The sequence below is a fragment of the Varanus komodoensis genome, unplaced genomic scaffold (genome assembly GCF_004798865.1).
Source record: "Varanus komodoensis strain SLA01 unplaced genomic scaffold, ASM479886v1 scaffold2, whole genome shotgun sequence".
Lineage (NCBI taxonomy): Eukaryota > Metazoa > Chordata > Lepidosauria > Squamata > Varanidae > Varanus > Varanus komodoensis.
This window is the reverse complement of record NW_025335568.1, coordinates 721784-739114: the sequence shown is the minus strand read 5'-3', so window position 1 is coordinate 739114 and position 17331 is coordinate 721784. Positions and strand designations below refer to the sequence as shown.

Genomic DNA, 17331 nt, shown 5'->3' with positions numbered 1-17331 from the left:
GGCTTGGGGCCGTTCTCAGGGAAGGCGCAAAGCACGCCCCGCCGTGGAGGGAGCGTGGCCACGGCAGTGGGGAGGGCCCTGCACAGAGACCGGGGGCCGCATTCTGCCCTCCCCCTGCTCCACGGCCCAGGCGTCCTGCCATGTTCGGCGGGTCCTGACAGGGAGCGGCGGCCGCCCCCCCAGCAGAGCACGCGCGGTGCATGCCTTGGGACCGTCTGGCCAGGCGTGGGGCACCAAGGGCCGGGTCAAGCCCGGGGGGGCTGGCAGGGGGCGGCGCAGAGTCCCGCGCTGCAAGGCCCTGTGGCCGTGGGGCTGCGGGGCTTGTCCTTGGGGCCGCCCTGCGGGCGACGCATGGCGGGGGAGCACTTGGGCTCGCCCTCGGGACCGGCCCTGCCGTGTCCCCGCGAGGGCTGGGGAGGCCAGGGGGAAGCCCGCTGGGGGCGGCAGCGCGGCCCAGGTGGGGCCGGCTCCGGAGCAGGCAGCCTCCTCGCGGTCGAACCCTCACGTCAAAAGTGAACATCTGAGTGGGTGCAAAAGGGAAGGGGCTTTTCAGGAAACGCGCACCCCCCCCCCCGGCCAGCAACACTCCCAGGCCCGTGCGCATGCCCCGGGCAGCCCCTATTCCATACCGCCCGTGCCCCCACATGGTGGTGCCTGCCTGGAGAGGCCGTCAGTGGGACGTTGCGCTCGGACAGAAGCCGGGGCGAGGCCCACGCGCCGCCCAGCAGGGTCCCCGACTGCCCCGGCAGCACCAGCCCACGCCGGAGCCCCGGGCGAAGCCGCGCTCGCTCACCTACGGCGGGGAACGGCACGAATCTCTGGATCAGGAGCCGGGTGGCCGGGGTGAACTTGCTGGCCCTCTGGATGAGGACGTTAAGGCCCACCTGCAGCGGGAGAGTGGGGAGGGGAGTCTCAGCGACGCCGGGCAGAGTGACCCCCCCTCTCGCTGCCCCTCTGTGGTGAGGGGCCGCGCCAGTGCCCAGCCACGCCGGGGGCCACGCTCATCAGCCTGGAAGGCGGGGCCCCCAGCGCCTCACGCCCAGCCCGCTGGCCCCTCGGCCCCCCACACCCGAGCCGTGAGCACCGACGGGGCAGCGTCCCCAGCACCACCCCCCGAGGCGAGTCCGGAAGCGCAGACGGGTGCGCGGAGGCAGCAGCCCAGCCCGCTCGGGCCGACTCCTGGGGAGCACCAGGGCGGCAAGGGCTCGCCGCATCCCGGCAGGGAAGAGCAGGCCATGCTGCGAAGGAAGAGCAGGCCATGCTGCGCCCAGGAGGGGCAGAGGTGGCTCCTTCGGCTCCCCCACGGACCCAAAAGCGCTGCAGCGTCTGCCCGGCTCCGGCAGAGGGGGGACCTTTCTCCGAGGCACCAAGCAAAGCAGCCACCGGCATCTCCTCTGCCTTTAAAGACACCTTCTCCCCAGACATGGGGACAAAGCCGACGAGGGCATTCGCCCCCGCTCATGGCGGCTCCTCTTCTAGCACCCACAGAAGTTGCCACACAGAGCGCAAATGGGGCGTGCCCCCCCGTGCAGGGGGAGCATGCTCGGTGGCTGCTGGGGGGGTCGTGGACCCATTCAGTGGCTCCTCTGAGCTCGGACGAAGCCCTAGGCTGGCTCTCAGACCCCTGCTGGGCGGGCCAGGCCCATCTCCACGCGGCCTGGCCTGTGGCAGGGCCCGGTTTCTCCCTAAAGTGCCTTCACTGCTCCACGCGGCTGCTTTTGCTCCAGCTCTGTCACGTTGTGGGTGTTGCGACGGACTCTAAGCTGCCTTGGGGGCCTGAAAGGCCGGATGACTCTGTTTTGAATAAAACAGCAGTGCATCCATCAGTGACCCCCTTCTGTCATTTTCCACAAATCCCCTGAGCATCTTGCCAGTTATTTTATTTATATCCTGCCTATCTGCCTGCCCCTCACATGACACTGGAGGTGGTTAACGATAAAGAACAAATTAGAAACAGGACCTTAATTAAAAGATAGTATCAAAAATAGATGAAAAACTCAATTAAAACCACACGCGGGACAGAAACCAGCGGCAGCAGCTGACTGAAAGCCCCTCCGGCCACAAGCCAGGCTCGCTGGGAGAGGCCCTCACCTGCTGGCGGGAAGATGAGGGAGGGCCTCCTGCGGCAGGGAGCCCCAGAGCCTGGGAGCCACCACCGAGGAGGCCTCCCCGCGCTCCCCCACCCACGAGCCTCTACCGTGCCGGGACCAGGAGAGCACCGGACTGCTGCAGCCGGTCCAGGGCCTCGGCCCCAGGACCTGTGCGGCCGGCAGCTGCCCTGCACACGCCCCTCTCAGGAAGAGCACTTTTGCCGGGAACACAAAAGAACCCAGGAAATCCAGCCACAGGCAAACTCAGAGGAGGCCAGGCTGCCCGCCACGCCTGCTCAAGAAGCCGCGTGTCCGCAGCGGCCCTCGAAGGCCCGGCCCACCCCTGGCCAGGCCTGAGCACAGACCGTCGTGACCCGCCGAGCCGAACCGCCTGAACATGCAGTACGGGGCTTGCGGCGGCCCTTAAAAGACTAGCAGGCGCACCAAGTTGTCCGTGGTGCAGCAGGGGCGAAGGCTCAGGGCCCCTGAGCTGGGGGGGCGTCCCCAAAGGACCACCAAGAAAGCAGCAGCTACGGGAGCAAAGTCCTCCTCCGAAGACTGGAGTGCCATGAGAAGAAAAACCTCGGGATTGGGCCCCAGCTCCTTTCGGAGTCAGACCAACCCACCCCGCGAGGTCCCTCGTCGGCAGGTGCGGCTCTGTGGCCAGCAGAGGCTGGTGCCCGACAAGCCTTTTGTGGAGCGTGTGAGGCGGAAGAAGAGCTGCTCCGTCGCCACGGGTGGGGGTGTCTCTGCTGGGGGCAGCGCCAGCGGGCAGCTCCTGGGCCCATCAAGGCCCACCCGGAAGAGACGGCGAGTTCTCCCCGTCCGTGAATTTGGGCTACCTTCTAGTTCCACGCCCCGCCACGTGGGCAGCGAACGCCTTGCCTGCAAAATGCTCCGGGCAAAGAAGAAGGCCCACGGAGGTCCCTCTGGGGCACGGGTACTCCGCTCCCCCCACCAACAGTTTGCATGGGGGGGCTTGTTTTAATGAACCCCACGACTTGTGCTGACCACAGCAGGGCAGTTTCTGGCACTCGCTTCCAGGACACCCGGTCCGATCGGGCTCCCCCAGGAGGCGACTTGCCGCTGACAGCCAAGCGCACTGGATGAGGCCAGGACCTCCGAGCCACGTATGAAGCGCTCGGCAGCCCACCGGCCTCCCTCTGGGGAGCTCAGTTCCACCCGCCCCACTGAGGCCGGGTGCCCAAGGGGCAGAGCGCCGCAGAGGGGCTTCCTCCCGTGCGGGCAAGGTGGCTGTGCTGGGTGCCGGGCGTGCCTGCCAGAGGCGACCCCAAGGCCCGGTGTGCCGCCCAGGGCCGGCTGGGGGGCAGCGCAAGCCAACGGCTCGCCCAGCAGCTGGGACGCGGAGCAGCCCGGAGAGCGTGGGAGGCGAGGGGGACAAGTGTTACGCACTGCGATGGAGACGGCGCTGATGACGGCCCCCAGGTAGCCCTGGACGAACTTGGACGCCGGGGACGGCTGCAGGGGGAGACAAAGAGGGCCGCGCGTCAGCCCCGAGCGTGGGCTTTGGCGAGCAGGGCATCCGGGGTGCTCCGGAGGCTGGCACGGGCTGGGGGGCCCACCAGCCACCGCCGGGGAGGCAGGGAACCCCTCAGGAACACGGCTCTGCCGCACCCCCGGCCCCGGAAGCAGAGCCGGCACCAGGGACCCGGCAGGGCGCTTGGCTGTGGTCCGGCCCTGTGGAGACCGACACACCGAGGGGCCCGGCACTGGTCTCCACGGAGCGGGGCAGGAATTCCCACCCCTTGGAGGCAGATGGGAGGAGCGGGCAGCCCGCCAGCAAGGACGGAGCAAGCAGCCCCGGCCCGGCCCCTCTGAGGCTGCACCCACCCTGCACGGGGGCCCCTGGGAGAGGCCAGCGAACACCTGGTCCGGCATCGCCCACCCCAACCAACAGAGGGGCTCCAGGTACCCCCGGGAGGGGGACACTCTCCAGACCCGCCCCCATGGCCCTTCCACGCATGAGGGCAGGAATGGGGCCTGCGGTGTGCAAAGCGCACTCAACGCCCGCTGGAGTGGGATGGGGCAAAGGGGGGTCCTGCAGCAGCGGGGTGGACCCGCCGGCCTCCTGGCCCTGCAGGTCTGCCGCTCCCGGACTCTGAGGGTGCGCCCGGTCCTCCCGCAGCAGAGGAGGTGGCAGGCCGGAGCCCAGGCGGCCGGAGAGGTGAGCGGCCGGCTGGGCTCCCTGGCTGCTCCCCAGGCCGCGGCAGGGCGCGCCCAGGACCGCCGGACAGGGCAGCCTCCCCTGCGCCACCACGGGCGCCCGCGGCACCGCCCCCCGGGCCACGAACGCCCCTCACCTTGGTGGCGTTGCGGTTGGCGTAGTTGACACAGGCGTTGTGGCTCTGGTTCATCCACTGGGGGCGAGACAGAAAGAGAGGGCAGAGCACGGGTTAGGCGGCGGGGGCGCGGGGGACCGAGCGAGTGAGCCGGCCGGCCACGGCACCTCAGAGGCTGCAGCAAGACGGAGGCAGAGAGGAAGAAAGGGGCGAGACAGAGGCGAGCGTGCGGGGGAGCGGCCACGCCTTCGCGGTGCCTCCCGGGGAGTGAGGGCTCCGCACCGCATCCGAGCAGCGTCGAGACGGGCCGCCCGGGCGTGCGTGGCAGAGACGCCGCCGTTCTCTCCTCCCGGCCTCACGCACAGGGCCGCCCGGAGCCCTCTTGCCCTCTCCTGCGGGCTTCCCCGCCCCCCTCCAGCCTGCCTCTCCTACCCGGCCCCTGGTGGACCCGGGTGCCTGCAGGGCTGCCCCTGCCCGGGGCCTCACACGCCCTGGCTAGGGGCAGGGGCAGCCACTCTGCCTGCAGAAACAGGAAGACCCGCCAGGGAGGGGCCTCAGCCTTGGCCCCTGCCCTGCCCTGCCTGGGCTCCTGCTGCTCCCGGGCCGGGGTGTTGCTCCGGCCAGCAGCCGGGCACCTGCATGGCCCTGCTGCGGAGCAGCTCCTTGGCCGGCCGCAGGCGGGGGCCGCTGACCCAGGCCCAGTCGCCCCGGCCTTCTCCTGACCCGCCTTCGCTGCAGGGCTGCCCGGGAGGTGCCGAGACAGCTGGAGGCCTCTGAGCCACTCCTCCGCGGGGAGCCGGCCTGGCCTGGCCTGCCCGTCACGTCAGGGCTGCCCTCGCCTCCACAAGCTGTGCTGCACTGTGTCTGCCGGCGGGACGCTGTCTGGTTCAGCCCGGCCCCATCGGAGCCCGCGAGGGAAATCCCTCCTGCAGAGGCGCTCCGTGCCACAGCCGCCCCGGCTCTGCAAAGCTCCTCGAAACCCGCCGAAATTGCTGAATGCGTCCAACGCCATTCTTCATACTATATTGTTATTTTTGCCTCTGTAAGCCGTCCTGAGGCTGCTACAAAGGACGGCATATAAATGTTTCAATTAAATTAAATTGATCTTCTGCAGGGGTCCCCCTGCCCTGCCCTGCCCTGCCCTGCCCTGCCCTGCCGAACTGGTGTCTCGAGTTTGACAAGGACCTGATGAGGGTCAATGAACTGAAAGGCCGTTGGCTGGTGAGCCGACTGGCAGAGCCGAGGACCCCTGCCCGGCCTGGATGAGGGTGCCCCCCGCCCCCCCCCAGCGGACGTGGCCACAGCTCGGGAGTGCTCCAGGACCCAAAGGGTTCGCTGGAGTCTCGGGGGGCAGGAGGGCTCGGTGGCCAGGAGTGCCTCTTTCCAGCGCCAGCGAATACGACAGCGTAGCACCGCCCGCACCGGCAGCATCCCAGCCAGGTGACTGCAACGCGCTGGGCGTGGGGCTGCCTAGGAAGACGGTTCAGAGCCGGCCCAAAGGAGGGCTGCGCACCCGGTGCCCAGGATCAGCTCGACAGCTCATCTAACGCTACTCTGTACAAACCACGCTGCTTGCCGGCTGAAGCCTTGGCCCAGTTTCAAGTCCTTGCTTCAACATACGAAGCCCTAAACTGCTCGGGACCTGGCCGCTCGAAGGAGCCCCTCTTCCATATATTCCTGCCCACCCACCCACCACGCACCGAGGTCTGAGAGAGCCTCCCTGACAGAAGGGGAAGGGCCGTCCTGGTGGCTGCCCCCCACCTTTGGAATGGGCTTCCTAGACAGGCCTGCCTGGCGCCATCACTGCTTCCATTTCGGCACCGAGCAAAACCTGTCCTCCTCCACGGGTACTTTGAGGCCCGGCCGTCCCAATCCACGCCGCTGCCAGCAGGTTCGCTTCCCGTCCTCGCCTGCCCCACTCCCCGTAACTCGGGATTGTGATTTAGAGCTGCATCGGGCTGTGGCCGGCGGCTCAGCGCCCCACCGGGCCCTGCGCTGGCCTGGACCCTCAGAGCGGCTTCCCAGCCAGGTGGCGCTGGGCAGCCCCGCCAGCCCCCCGTCTCCCTGCGCTGGCCCTTGCGGGCCCCTGGGAGATGCTCCACGGCCGCTGCCTGCGGGGAGGGGACCGGGCAGGCCCCGGGAGGGGGCGAGGAGGGCCGGGCCCCCGAGGGGCGCAGGCCCAGCAGGCTCCTGCCGGCCCGCGGGCGCCGCTCTGGTGGCGCTTACCTCCGTTGGGGCCCTGACATGAGCGGGACGCAACCTGCCCCCTCCCAACTGGCGCCGCGGGGCGGGCGGCTCTGCTCCTCTCCCGCTGCTGGGCAGGACCTGGGAAACGAGGCTGAGAGGAGAGAAGAGGGGAAGAAACAGAGAGGAGTCAGCGAAGAGGGGGACCCGCGGGGGGAGCAGCGGGGGGAGAGGAGAGGCGGGAGAGGAGAAGAAGCGGAAGGAGGGCAGTGGGGGGCAGGCGGAAGACCAAAGCAGGGAAGCGGGGGAGCAGAGGCCTCTGTCCTGCCATGTGCGCCAGGCGTTTCGTCGGCCGCTGAAAGACACGCGCAAACGCGAGGATCGTGGCTCCGCTCCCAGCCCCCCGCAGACGCAGACGGCCGCACCTGGGCCGAGCACCCGCCGCATGGGGCGAGGCGGCGCCTGCGGTCTCGAGGGCGGGGGCGGCGTGATGAGCCGGGCCCCTTCGGGGCGAGTGGGGCGCGCCATCCCTGCTCCCCCCATACCGGCGGGCATCTCGCTACAGCCGCCGGGACACGGTCCCGAGGACCACGGGGGGCCTCGGGCAGCGCTCCGCCCAGGCCTGCGCAGGCACGTGGGGCATGGATCCTGGGTGCCCCGCAGGGCGCACGCGGTAGGGGCCCCGCGAGGCCCTTGGGCCGGGCAGCCTCAGGACCGAGCGTCCAGCGGGGCCACGCCTGGTGAGCGGCCACGTTCGACGCCCCCGGCCGGAGCCGCAGAAGGCAGGCGCAAGAGGCCCGGGCTGCTCAGGAAGGGCTGGGCAGGAGGGCCCGATCCTGGCCAGCTGTCACGCAGCCACCAAGTGCGGGCGCGCTCCCGCCAGGAGCGTCTGGTCCTCCGCAGAAGCAGCAGGCATCGCTCCGGGCCCCGTCCTCCCGGGCAGGCCCAGTCGGAGGCGATGTGGTGCGCAGCCCGAGCGCCGCACGACGGCCGTACCTGCCAGAAGACCGTGGACGCCAGCGTCTGGTTGGGCAGGAGGAGACCCACGACCTGCAAGGCAAAACGGGGGGCTCAGCGCACGGAGCGGAGGTGCCCGAGGCGCCGCGGGGGTGCACACTTGGGCATGCGCTGCGGGAGCCCGAGACGCAGGCAGCCTGGTGGATCCATGGCAACGAAACGGAGGAAGGCGAGCCGCCCCAAAATAGTTCGCGGGAGCAGGAGCAGCATCCCGTTGCTGGGAAATCTCGTTTCATGCCAGGGACCGCGCAGGCCGGGCTGCATCGGCAGAGCCGGGAAGAGAGCAGTCCGGGGAGGGGAGCGCAGGTGACGCCGCTCGCACGAGGGGCTGCGCAGCCTCCCTGAGACCCCCCCCACCCCGTGTGATGAGTCCGCCAGAGGACCAGGCGAGGAACCTGAGTCAATATGGGAAAGCAGGGGGAAAGCTGCTCGCCTGCGCCTCGGGCCTTGCGGACGCGATCGGGATTTCTCTGGGAGGAAGCTGCACGCCCTGCCCTGCCTCCGGCTTGCTGGGGGCCTGGGGCCGGAGCGAGCCGGGAGAGAGCTCCCGCCGAGGGCTCCTGCGCCCCCCATCCTCCTCTGCCCCCGCCTGAGTCGCTGGGGAGCCCTGGGGCACCAGGACCACCGTCTCACGGAGAAAGCGAGCCCACCGGAGCTCGGGGGCAGGCAGGCCCAAAAAGATGCCTGAGCCCCATGTATTGTTGCTTTTATATCCTGCCAACAGCCCCTTGGGGCTCCCAGAACGGTTTACAAGAAAGCAGCATTAAAATAGTTGCTCGCAATTACATCACGTCACAATTACAACAATAAAAATAAAATAAACATAATTACAGGGGGCTGTTTAAAGAGCTCTCTAAAAATCTCTGTCACCAACCCACCCACCTCTTGTCCTCATTAACAGTGACCAGGTTGCTTGACACAATAAACTTAAACATAAATAATTAAATTAATTCAAATGATTAAATTCCTAAATACTACAGGAAGAAAATTAAATTAAACACATAACCCAAAATCAATAAAAATAACAAAATACCTAATCATAAAGTAATTATTCCATGGCGGTCACCATATTCTACAACAGAAAAGCGGAACGTTCTGGCCATTCAGCCATGGAGGAAATAAAGGGGCCGCGGCCGGGAGCCATTCCGGGGCACACGACGGAGGAAGCCCTCCCGGGGCGGCCGTCCTCTGGACCTCCCGGAGGGACGGCCCCCGAAGGAGGGCCCCACCATCAACCGCAGCCCTTTGCTGCCGGCCACCAGAGAGCAAGCCCCAGGCCAGGGGCGTGAGTGTGCACTCCCGGCGGGCACATGGGAAGGGCCACAGGAGAGGCACAGCAGGGCCAACCCACGTGGGGACAGGCCGTCCGCAGGCCCACGCGGCCCTGGGACAAGGGCTTTCGGCTCAAGCTGGCTCTGCAGACTGAGCCTGGGCAACCCCGCCAGGCGGTGCCGGTGGGGGGGCAGCAGCCGTTGGCCCCACATACGCCTCCCCAGGTGAGGGCTGGCCTTGGCACGAGCCGCATGCCTCCCCCGGCTCCCTAGGAGAGAAGCTGCGAAGGGGGCCCATCCCCCAGAGGGGCTCAAACCTTCCCCCTTCCCTCCCGCTTCCTGTGCACGATGGTCTGCATCCGCACAGCGGCCGGGGGCCTCGGGGGCCTCTCGCTCGGCCACGGACTGGTGCCTGAGGGATGCCGGGCCACCAGCCATGCCGGGCCGCTGCCTCGGGGCTCACGGGGTGCCGCCCCGGGATGTGCCATGCCAGGCCCAGACGCTCCTGTGGGCGCTGCGGGGGGGGGGGCTGGGGGGGGCGGGGGGCCGGGAAAGGCTGCAAATGAGCCGGAGGGAGCTGCTCAGCCGAAAAAGGGGGGGGGGGGGGGGGGGGGCGCCGGGAGGCAGCGTGCCTGCAAGAGGCGCATTTAATGCAAGCGCTCCATATGGGCAGGAGTCTGCCAGGAACATACAGCTTCATTCCTCATTACGGGGGGGGGGGGGGGGGGGGAGAATGAAAATAAAAGGGGGAGAGAATCCAGCGCTCGGCAGCACGGGGAGCCGCCTCGGGGGCACGCGCACAGGGCCACCCACCAACACCCGGGCCGGCCACTTCCGGGCACCTCCTCTCACCGGCTCGGCCCACGCCACCTCGCACCGGACACAAGGCGCAGGGGCAGGGCCCGGCCCGGCCGCCCGCCCCGGAACCGCGGGGCCCTGCAGGAGAGGAGCCGGCGCTCACCCCTGCCGGGCCACCGTGCACCGGGCTGCTCCAGAGGCAGGACGTCCCCGTGAGCGCCTCCGCCTCCCTGCGCCTCCGTGGGACCGTGAAGCGGGCCGGGGCCCTGCTGAGGGGGCAACCCTGGAGCCCACCCCAGGGGAGCGCCCCAAGCCATGGCCAAGCGCAGGGCCGCCTGTCCGGCTCGGGGCGGGGGACCCCGATGCGGCCTTCCCACGCACAGCGGGGTGGGCTCAGAGGTCGTGCCCCGGTCGTGCGGTCCCGCTCAGGCCCGACCGGCCCGGGGAAGCACTGCTGCCGGTCAAGGCCCCCCCGCCCCCGGCTTGGCCTCCCCCGGGCGGGCTGGGCACGGGGCCCTGACCGGGCGGCCTGTGCCGAGACCATCCCGCTCGGAGACGGGGCCCCTCGCGGGCACCAGCGGCTGCCCAGGTGAGGCCGGGCCCCCCGGCCGAGAGGAAGGGGCTCCCAGCGCCCACACCCACGGCGGCTTCCTCCCAGGATGCCGCGCTGAAGACGCAGAGTGTGAGAGCGCGGCTGCCAATTATGTCACTACATTTCACAGATCAATTGGCATAAATGTTAAAATTAAAATGTAACATTTGAAAATCATTTTTTCTGCTTTCTGACAAGAGCTTCCAGTTTATCATTTACAGCTCACAAACTCGAGCTCTGCTGACAGCTCTCAGCTCCCCTGACAGGTCTGGATGCGGGCCGATTCGGGTGTCAACCTGATCGCTTACTCAAATTTGTGTTTAACTTTTTGCAAAGTTAATTACAGATTACCACCCAAATGTTAAACATAAATAAGGACACCTTTCCCCTCTTTCTGCTGGGAACCAAGCCATCCCTTCCCTCAAGATATCATTACAGAAAAGGCCATATGCCTCAAGCAATGTGGCCCAGAACGGATCCATGGGCGGATTTCAAGCCCCAGAATAACTTGGGGGGGCGGGGGGGGCTGCAGGGTGGAAGAGAGGAAAGCGCTCCAATTCCACCAGCTGCAAGGCGAGGAAGCGGATTTCAGGCACGCCGAGTGCGGCGGAGTGGGAGATGGACGGATCCGGCCCATGGGGGCAACATGCACCAGCATGCGTCTCTGAGTAAGCCCCGGCAAAAAGAGGAGCTGCGCAAGACAACTCGCCAGCGCACTGCTAATTAGAGCTCTCTTGCTGCCTCTCCGCCAGAATATGGCTCGGCGGCCAGATTGCGACACACGCCCACACGCTCTGCCGGCCACCGGGGCGGGGGGACGGGGGGGACACTGCGCACGAGCATCTCTGCACCGGGCTCGGCTGTCCTGCTTCAGGCAAAAGGCGAGCTCCGGGCGCCAGGCCTTCGTGCGCCAAGCACAGGCCCGGCCACCAAGGGGCCTCCTCCCCGACAGCCTCGGTGCGCCTCACTCACGACGCATCACGCCCCGCCAGCCGCCTCCAGCCAGTCCAGCGCTGGCGAACCTATGGCACGCGTGCCACAGCGGGCATGCAGGGCCCTCTCTGTTGGCACGCGACAGACGTCGCCCCAGCATCGCCCCAGCAGCCGAGCATCGGATAACAGAAACATAGAAAACAGAGCGAGTCAGAAGGGGCCGCCCGGGCCATCTAGTCTGACCTCCAGCACCAGCTGGCTCCGCTCACGACATGCCCATCATGTGCACGTCCAGCCTGTCCTTGAACACCCGCACCGATGGGGCCTCAACCACCTCCCGTGGGAGCCCATTCCACGCCCTCGGGGTCCTGACTGTCGGGAAGTGCTTCCTGGCATCCAAATGGAGCCTTGGCTCCCTGAGCTTTGTCCCGTTGGAGCGCATCCTGCCTTCCTCTGCAGGGGAGAACAGGTCTCTGCCCACCTCTGTGTGACTTCCCCTCACATACCTGTATGTCACCAACAGATCCCCTCTGAGTCTCCTCCAGGCTGAAGAGACCCAGTTCCCTCAGTCTCGCCTCATATGGCTTCTCCTGCAAACCGGCCACCAACCTTGTGGCCCTGCGCTGCACTGACTCCAACCTGGCTATATCCTTCCTGTAACGAGGGGCCCAAAACTGAACACAATACTCCCAATTGCGGGCACACCAGAGTCGTATAGAGTGGTAGTAATACCTCTCTTTATCTAGAAGCCACACTTCTGGCTCTGCAACCAAGGGTGGTGTTCGCCCTCTTGACCACCGCATCACACGGCTGACTTATGTTCAGCCTGGAGTCAAGCAGCACCCCGAGGTCCCTTTCACAAGCGCTGCTCTCCAGCCACTTGTCCCCTAACTTGTACTTATGGCACCTATTCCTATGCCCCAAGTGCAAGACCTGGCACTTATCCACACTGAATGCCATCTTGTTGTCTCCTGCCCACTTCCATAGTCTGTCCAGATCCTTTTGGATCTGGAGTACCTGCTCCTCAGTTGTGGCCTCTGCTCCAGTTTTAGTGTCGTCTGCAAATTTGATCAGCAGACTGTTCACCCCTTCTTCCATGTCATTTATGAAAAGATTAAACAGGATCAGCCCCAGGACAGTGCCCTGGGGGATCCCACCTGTCACTGGCTGCCATCCCAGTGATTCACCACTAATGGTTACCTTCTGCTTCAGTCGGTCAACCATGCCCTAATCCACCGGACGGTGCTTTGGTGCATCCCAAAACTCCTCAGTTTCTCAACCAGGATATCATGGGGCACTTTGTCAAAGGCCTTGCTGAAATCCAGGTAAACCACATCCACTGCATCCCCTCCATCCAGCCATCGCAAAACTTTGTCATAGAATTCCACAAGGTTTGTCTGGCAGGACCTGTTTTTGCGGAAGCCGTGTTGTGTGGCCGCCAGCCTCCCTTCCCTATCTAGCATTGCTAGATCCCTCACTATTATGAGCCTTTCCATTGTTTTTCCTTCAATGGATGTAAGGCTAACCGGTCTGTAATTCCCCATGTCCCTTCTACTACCCTTTTTGAAAATTGGGACCACTGACGCCACCCTCCAGTCCTCTGGAGCTTCACCCGTTCTCCATGAGGCCTCAAAAATGGAGGCCAGCGGGCGTGAGAGAACCCCGGCCAACTCTTTAAGTACTCTCAGGTGTAACCCGTCAGGGCCTGGCGCCTTTGTAATGTCCAATGCCCTGAGGAGCCCCTCGACTTCAAGGGGGGTGACTAATTTGTGCCCCTAAGTCCCCGGCCTCATCTAATCTCCTATGCGGATCTCCCCCGTCCTGCTTTGGGGAGAAGACAGAGGCAAAATAGTCATTTAGCATTTGTGCCTGTTCCCTCATAGCAGTCACTGGATCTCCTCCCTCCTTATTTAGTGGTCCCACCACTTGTCTCCCCTTCCTCTTCCTATTTACATGCTGACAGAAGCTCTTTTTGTTGCTCTTGATATTCTTGGCAAGTCTCAGCTCGTAATCAGCCTTAGCCTTGCGAAGAATCCTTCTGCAACGGGCCTCCTCCTCCCGGTATTCCCTTTTGTCTATTTGCCCCAGTGCCCATTTCCTATGGAGGTTCCTCTTTTGTCTAATCCCTCTAACCACCTCCTTTCGCATCCATGGTGGTGCTCTCCTTCGCCTCTCACCTTACTGACTAGAGGTATCGTCAAGGCTTGAGCCTCCAAAACCTCCCTTTTGAGTGCCAGCCACCCCTCCTCAACTCGCTTGCCTTCCAGTAACCTGTCCCAGGAGACTTTCCCCAGTCTGGCCTTCACTTGGCCAAAGCTGGCCCTCTTGAAGTCCCAGCTTCTAGTGCTCGACCTGCTGCACACCCGCAGTCCCCTGATCTCAAAGCAAAGGATGGAGTCATCACTCGCACCCAGAGCTCCCCTAATCTGTACTTCATCTATCAGCGCCTCCCTATTGGTCAAGACCAAGTCAAGGATGTTTCCCCCCCTCGTTGCCTCTCGGACCCTCTGTGTGAAAAACGCTCCCTCAATAGCTTCTAGGAAGCGACGTGACCTGGCTGTCACCGCCGAGTGAGTCTCCCAACTAATATCCGGGAGATTGAGATCTCCCATAATTAGTGTGTCTCTCCCCTGAGACATCCTTAGAATCTGGCCTGCCAGGACATCATCCAGGGTCTCAAGTTGACCTGGAGGGCGATAACATACCCCCACTGCCAGCTCCCTTTCCCTGTCAAAACCCCTAAGTTTCACCCAGACTGCCTCTGCCAAACCCCCATCTGTGCTGCATTCTGTCTCACTGCAATAATGGCACACACAGGGGCCATGCGCATGCTTGAAAAGGAGTAGCGGCGCCAGGTGATGACGTCACAGACTGCGATGCATCAGCCACAACTCGTCCAAACTTTTGCATGGCCAGTCAATGTGCTGCCAAGGAGATATATACATACTTAAGGCAGGCTTTCTCAACATCGCCCTCTCTTCAATGGAACTTTCACCCTATATTAGGGTTAGGGGTGTGCACCAGGGTAGGGTTAGGGTTAGGAAAACGAGGTGTCCTGGTGTGATTCTGACAGTTGGAATGTGTTTTGCATGGGCACAAATGTTAAACAGTGCAGAACAAGCTACTCAAGAAAGCCTTTTTCGAAATCGCCCTCTCTTCAATGGAACTTTCACCCTCTATTAGGGTGAGGGGTGGGCACCAGGGTAGGGGTAGGGTTGGAAAATCGAGGTGTCATGGCACGATTTGGATGGTTGCAGCTAGGAGTAGCGGTGCCAGGCGATGACGTCACAAGCCGCCTCTCATTAGCCGTGACTCATCCGAGCTTTTGCATGGCAGGTCAGTGCGATAAATAAGTGGGTTTTGGGTTGCAGTTTGGGCCCTCGGTCTCTGAAAGGTTCGCCATCACTGGCCTAGCCGCAAGCTGAGCTCCCCTGCTTCTGCAAAGGCCCGCCTTCTCCCTGAGCGCGTCAGGCAGGTGCGCAGGTGGAGGGCCTGGCGGGAGGGGAAGGAGACGCGTGGGCACCACAAAGGGCGCCGCAGGGCAAGAGGGAGCGCAATTTGGGGGCATGTGCCTGTGACTGGGGGAAGGTGCTCCTGCGGCCGCGCTTCCCAGATTTCTCCTCCAAGGAGCGCACAACAGGGAGGTCCCAGGTTTCCGGCGGTCGCCATGCACGGAGGTTCGGGCCACGTGTCTCCTGTCAAACGGGGCCCCAACAGATTCCGGGGCCCGGGACCCGTTGCCGGAAGGCCCTCTCCAGACTTCCCCCCAAATGTTCCTCCCCAAACGTGGAGACTTGCAAGCAAGGATCGACAGCGCATTCCTTGTGTGCTGCAAACGGAGGTGGGATGTGGTGCCAAAATACTTACTATTGGTGTTCCAAAAGGGATGTAACCTGCAAGGGGAAGAAAAGCACGTCTTACTCTTCAGACACTCCGCCTCCCCCGGAACAGAGTTACGATCACACGCCCTCTCCTGAGGACCCTCAAACCCAGGCAGGCTCATAGTGGGGAATGTGGTCTTCGGTTTCCCCAAAGACTCACATGAACATCAGCAGCCACTTAAGCGCAGATGCCGTCTCACCACACGCATGGCAAGAAGCTGGACTAGAACCACAGAACCACGGGAGAGTGGAGCTGGGGGAACGGGCCACGGGCCCCAGTTCAACGGTCCCCTCGCAGGGCTGTCCAGCTGCCCCTTGGGGGCCTCCGGCGAGGGAGAGCCCTCGCCTCCCCAGGTCACGGGCCCCGCCATCACGCTGCTCCAGCAATCGGGAAGGTCTTCCCGATGTCCGGCCGGAACCGGGCTTCCTGGGACACGCCCGCCTCACCTGCTCACGCCCAAGCGAGCCCCTGCCTCGCAGTGCCAGCGACGGAAGAGGCAAGAGCCGGGTTGCCCGAGGGCCAGCCTGCCCTCTTCCTGCCTGCTGCCCCCCTGCCGGAAGACCCAGCCTGGCCTCGTGGGCCCCCTTGCAACTGTGTAGGTGGCCAGCGACCGTGAGGATCACCGGATCACCAGCACGGGCCACAGAGCGGCTCAGCTGGCGCTGTGAAACCCCGCCGCGCCTCGTGCTCGCGCCTGCGTCACCGCCTGCTGCTGCCGTCCGCCAGTGCCCGGCACACTTCGGGGCGAGCCACACCGGCCGCCCGCCTTCCTCCTCCTGCCCCGACAACGGGGCCAATGCGTTCGCAGCTCCTTTTCCTGCGGCGAGAGGGGCCCATCTCCAGTGGGAAAGGCACCAAGAGTGGGAAGCAGTGGAAGGCGGGGACGGCTCTCCCGCTTGGCACTGCCCGCCACCTCCGTGGCACTCGCCCGAGTCTGCAGGGAGTCCAGCAGGGGGGCCTCAGCTGCCCCCCTCCCTGCGGCTCCGCCTGCCTCGTGCAGCCACCTCCGTTGGGCTTTAAAAAACTGCCAGGGCACGTCCGCAGCTGCAGCGAGGGCCCTGCCGAGAGCGCCCCCCGTGCCTCCCTCTCCTTGCGCAGCCAGCAAGTCGGGAGGAGGTGGACAAGACGGAGGGCTGTCGGTTCGACACTGGGGGAGCGGCTGCGCCCCCAGCCCCGCGGCACTCGCTCCTTCGGCTCGCCACTGACTCTCTGCGCCTTGCAAACGGGACCCTCCCTTCCTTTGCCGTTATTTCCCCAGAAAGGGACACCAAGCCAGTCCGCCAGCGCGACCAGGGCCCAGGCACAAGCTTCCTGCAGGCCGCCCAGGGTCCGGGCCTTACCTGACATCCTGAAAGGCATGAAAATCGTCTCGTTGGTGTCCGGGTGGAGGATGGCCTGCAAAAGAACCAGACACAGTGAGAAAGGGGCAGGGGGCCCCGCACGCCCGGGAGCAGCTCTCACGGACCGCCCGGGGGCTCTCCCTCCTCCGCCAAGCGGGCGGCCTGCACACTGCGGGGCAGGGAGGCCACGGCCACTCGGGGGCTCGGCCTCATGCAGGGCGCTGGCCCCAAGAGGGCTTCCCGGTGCTGCCCCGCCCCGCCTCGCCGCCCAAGCCCTCAGACTCGAAAGCTGCCAGAGACAAGGAGACAAAGGGCTGGAGAAGGGCTGCCGGCCCGTGTCGCGCGTGCTGAGAGCGCCCGCCCTTTGCCGTCCTTTCCACAAAACGGAGTCTCCGCTCCCACACCGGTTCCTCACCCCGGGTGCCCCGGCAGACCCAGCTGCCCTCCGCAGACTGCCCCGTGCTCTCCCCTTCACGCCCCAACCTCCACCCCACACCACCCCGCGTCCGTCCTGCGCTGGAGACTGCTCACTGCCCCCTGCGGCGCTCCATCCTCCCCGAGCCGCGCGCGGCTGGAGCCATGCTGGGGAAGGCCCCCAGAGGGGGTCCCCACAAGCCTCGCGGCTGCAGGGCAGGCAAGGCCGAAGGCCAAGCACGGAGCCCGTGAGGAGGCGGGCTCAGCCCTCTGCCCCCCAGCAGCCGAAAAGGAGCAACCCGCCCCTGCGGAGGAGGCCTGCCCAGGAGGGCCGTGGCCACGCTCCGCCATGCAGGAGCCTGGAGCGCAAGGGGCTCCACTCCTGAGCCTGTAGGCGGCCGCCAGTGCAGGCGCCGCTCTGCCCCGCGCCTCAGTGTCCCCCCGGGCCAGCGCAGGGGGCGGCCGAGGGCAGCTCCGGAAGAGCCTTGGGAGAGGAACCGGGAGGCCCCG

At 65.3% G+C, this 17331-nt stretch overlaps 1 protein-coding gene across 1 annotated transcript in view; it reads right to left on the bottom strand.

Annotated features, from left to right (window-relative positions):
- Positions 1–17331, bottom strand: part of SFXN5 (sideroflexin 5) — a 74360-nt gene that overhangs the window by 20998 nt on the left and 36031 nt on the right. Inside the window, exons 5-10 of the mRNA XM_044429525.1 lie at positions 16408–16462; positions 15053–15078; positions 7571–7624; positions 4412–4468; positions 3504–3569; positions 794–884 (exon numbers count right to left, since the gene is read on the bottom strand). Coding sequence (XP_044285460.1) covers positions 794–884; positions 3504–3569; positions 4412–4468; positions 7571–7624; positions 15053–15078; positions 16408–16462 — 349 coding nt within the window. The remainder of the gene's footprint in view (positions 1–793; positions 885–3503; positions 3570–4411; positions 4469–7570; positions 7625–15052; positions 15079–16407; positions 16463–17331) is intronic.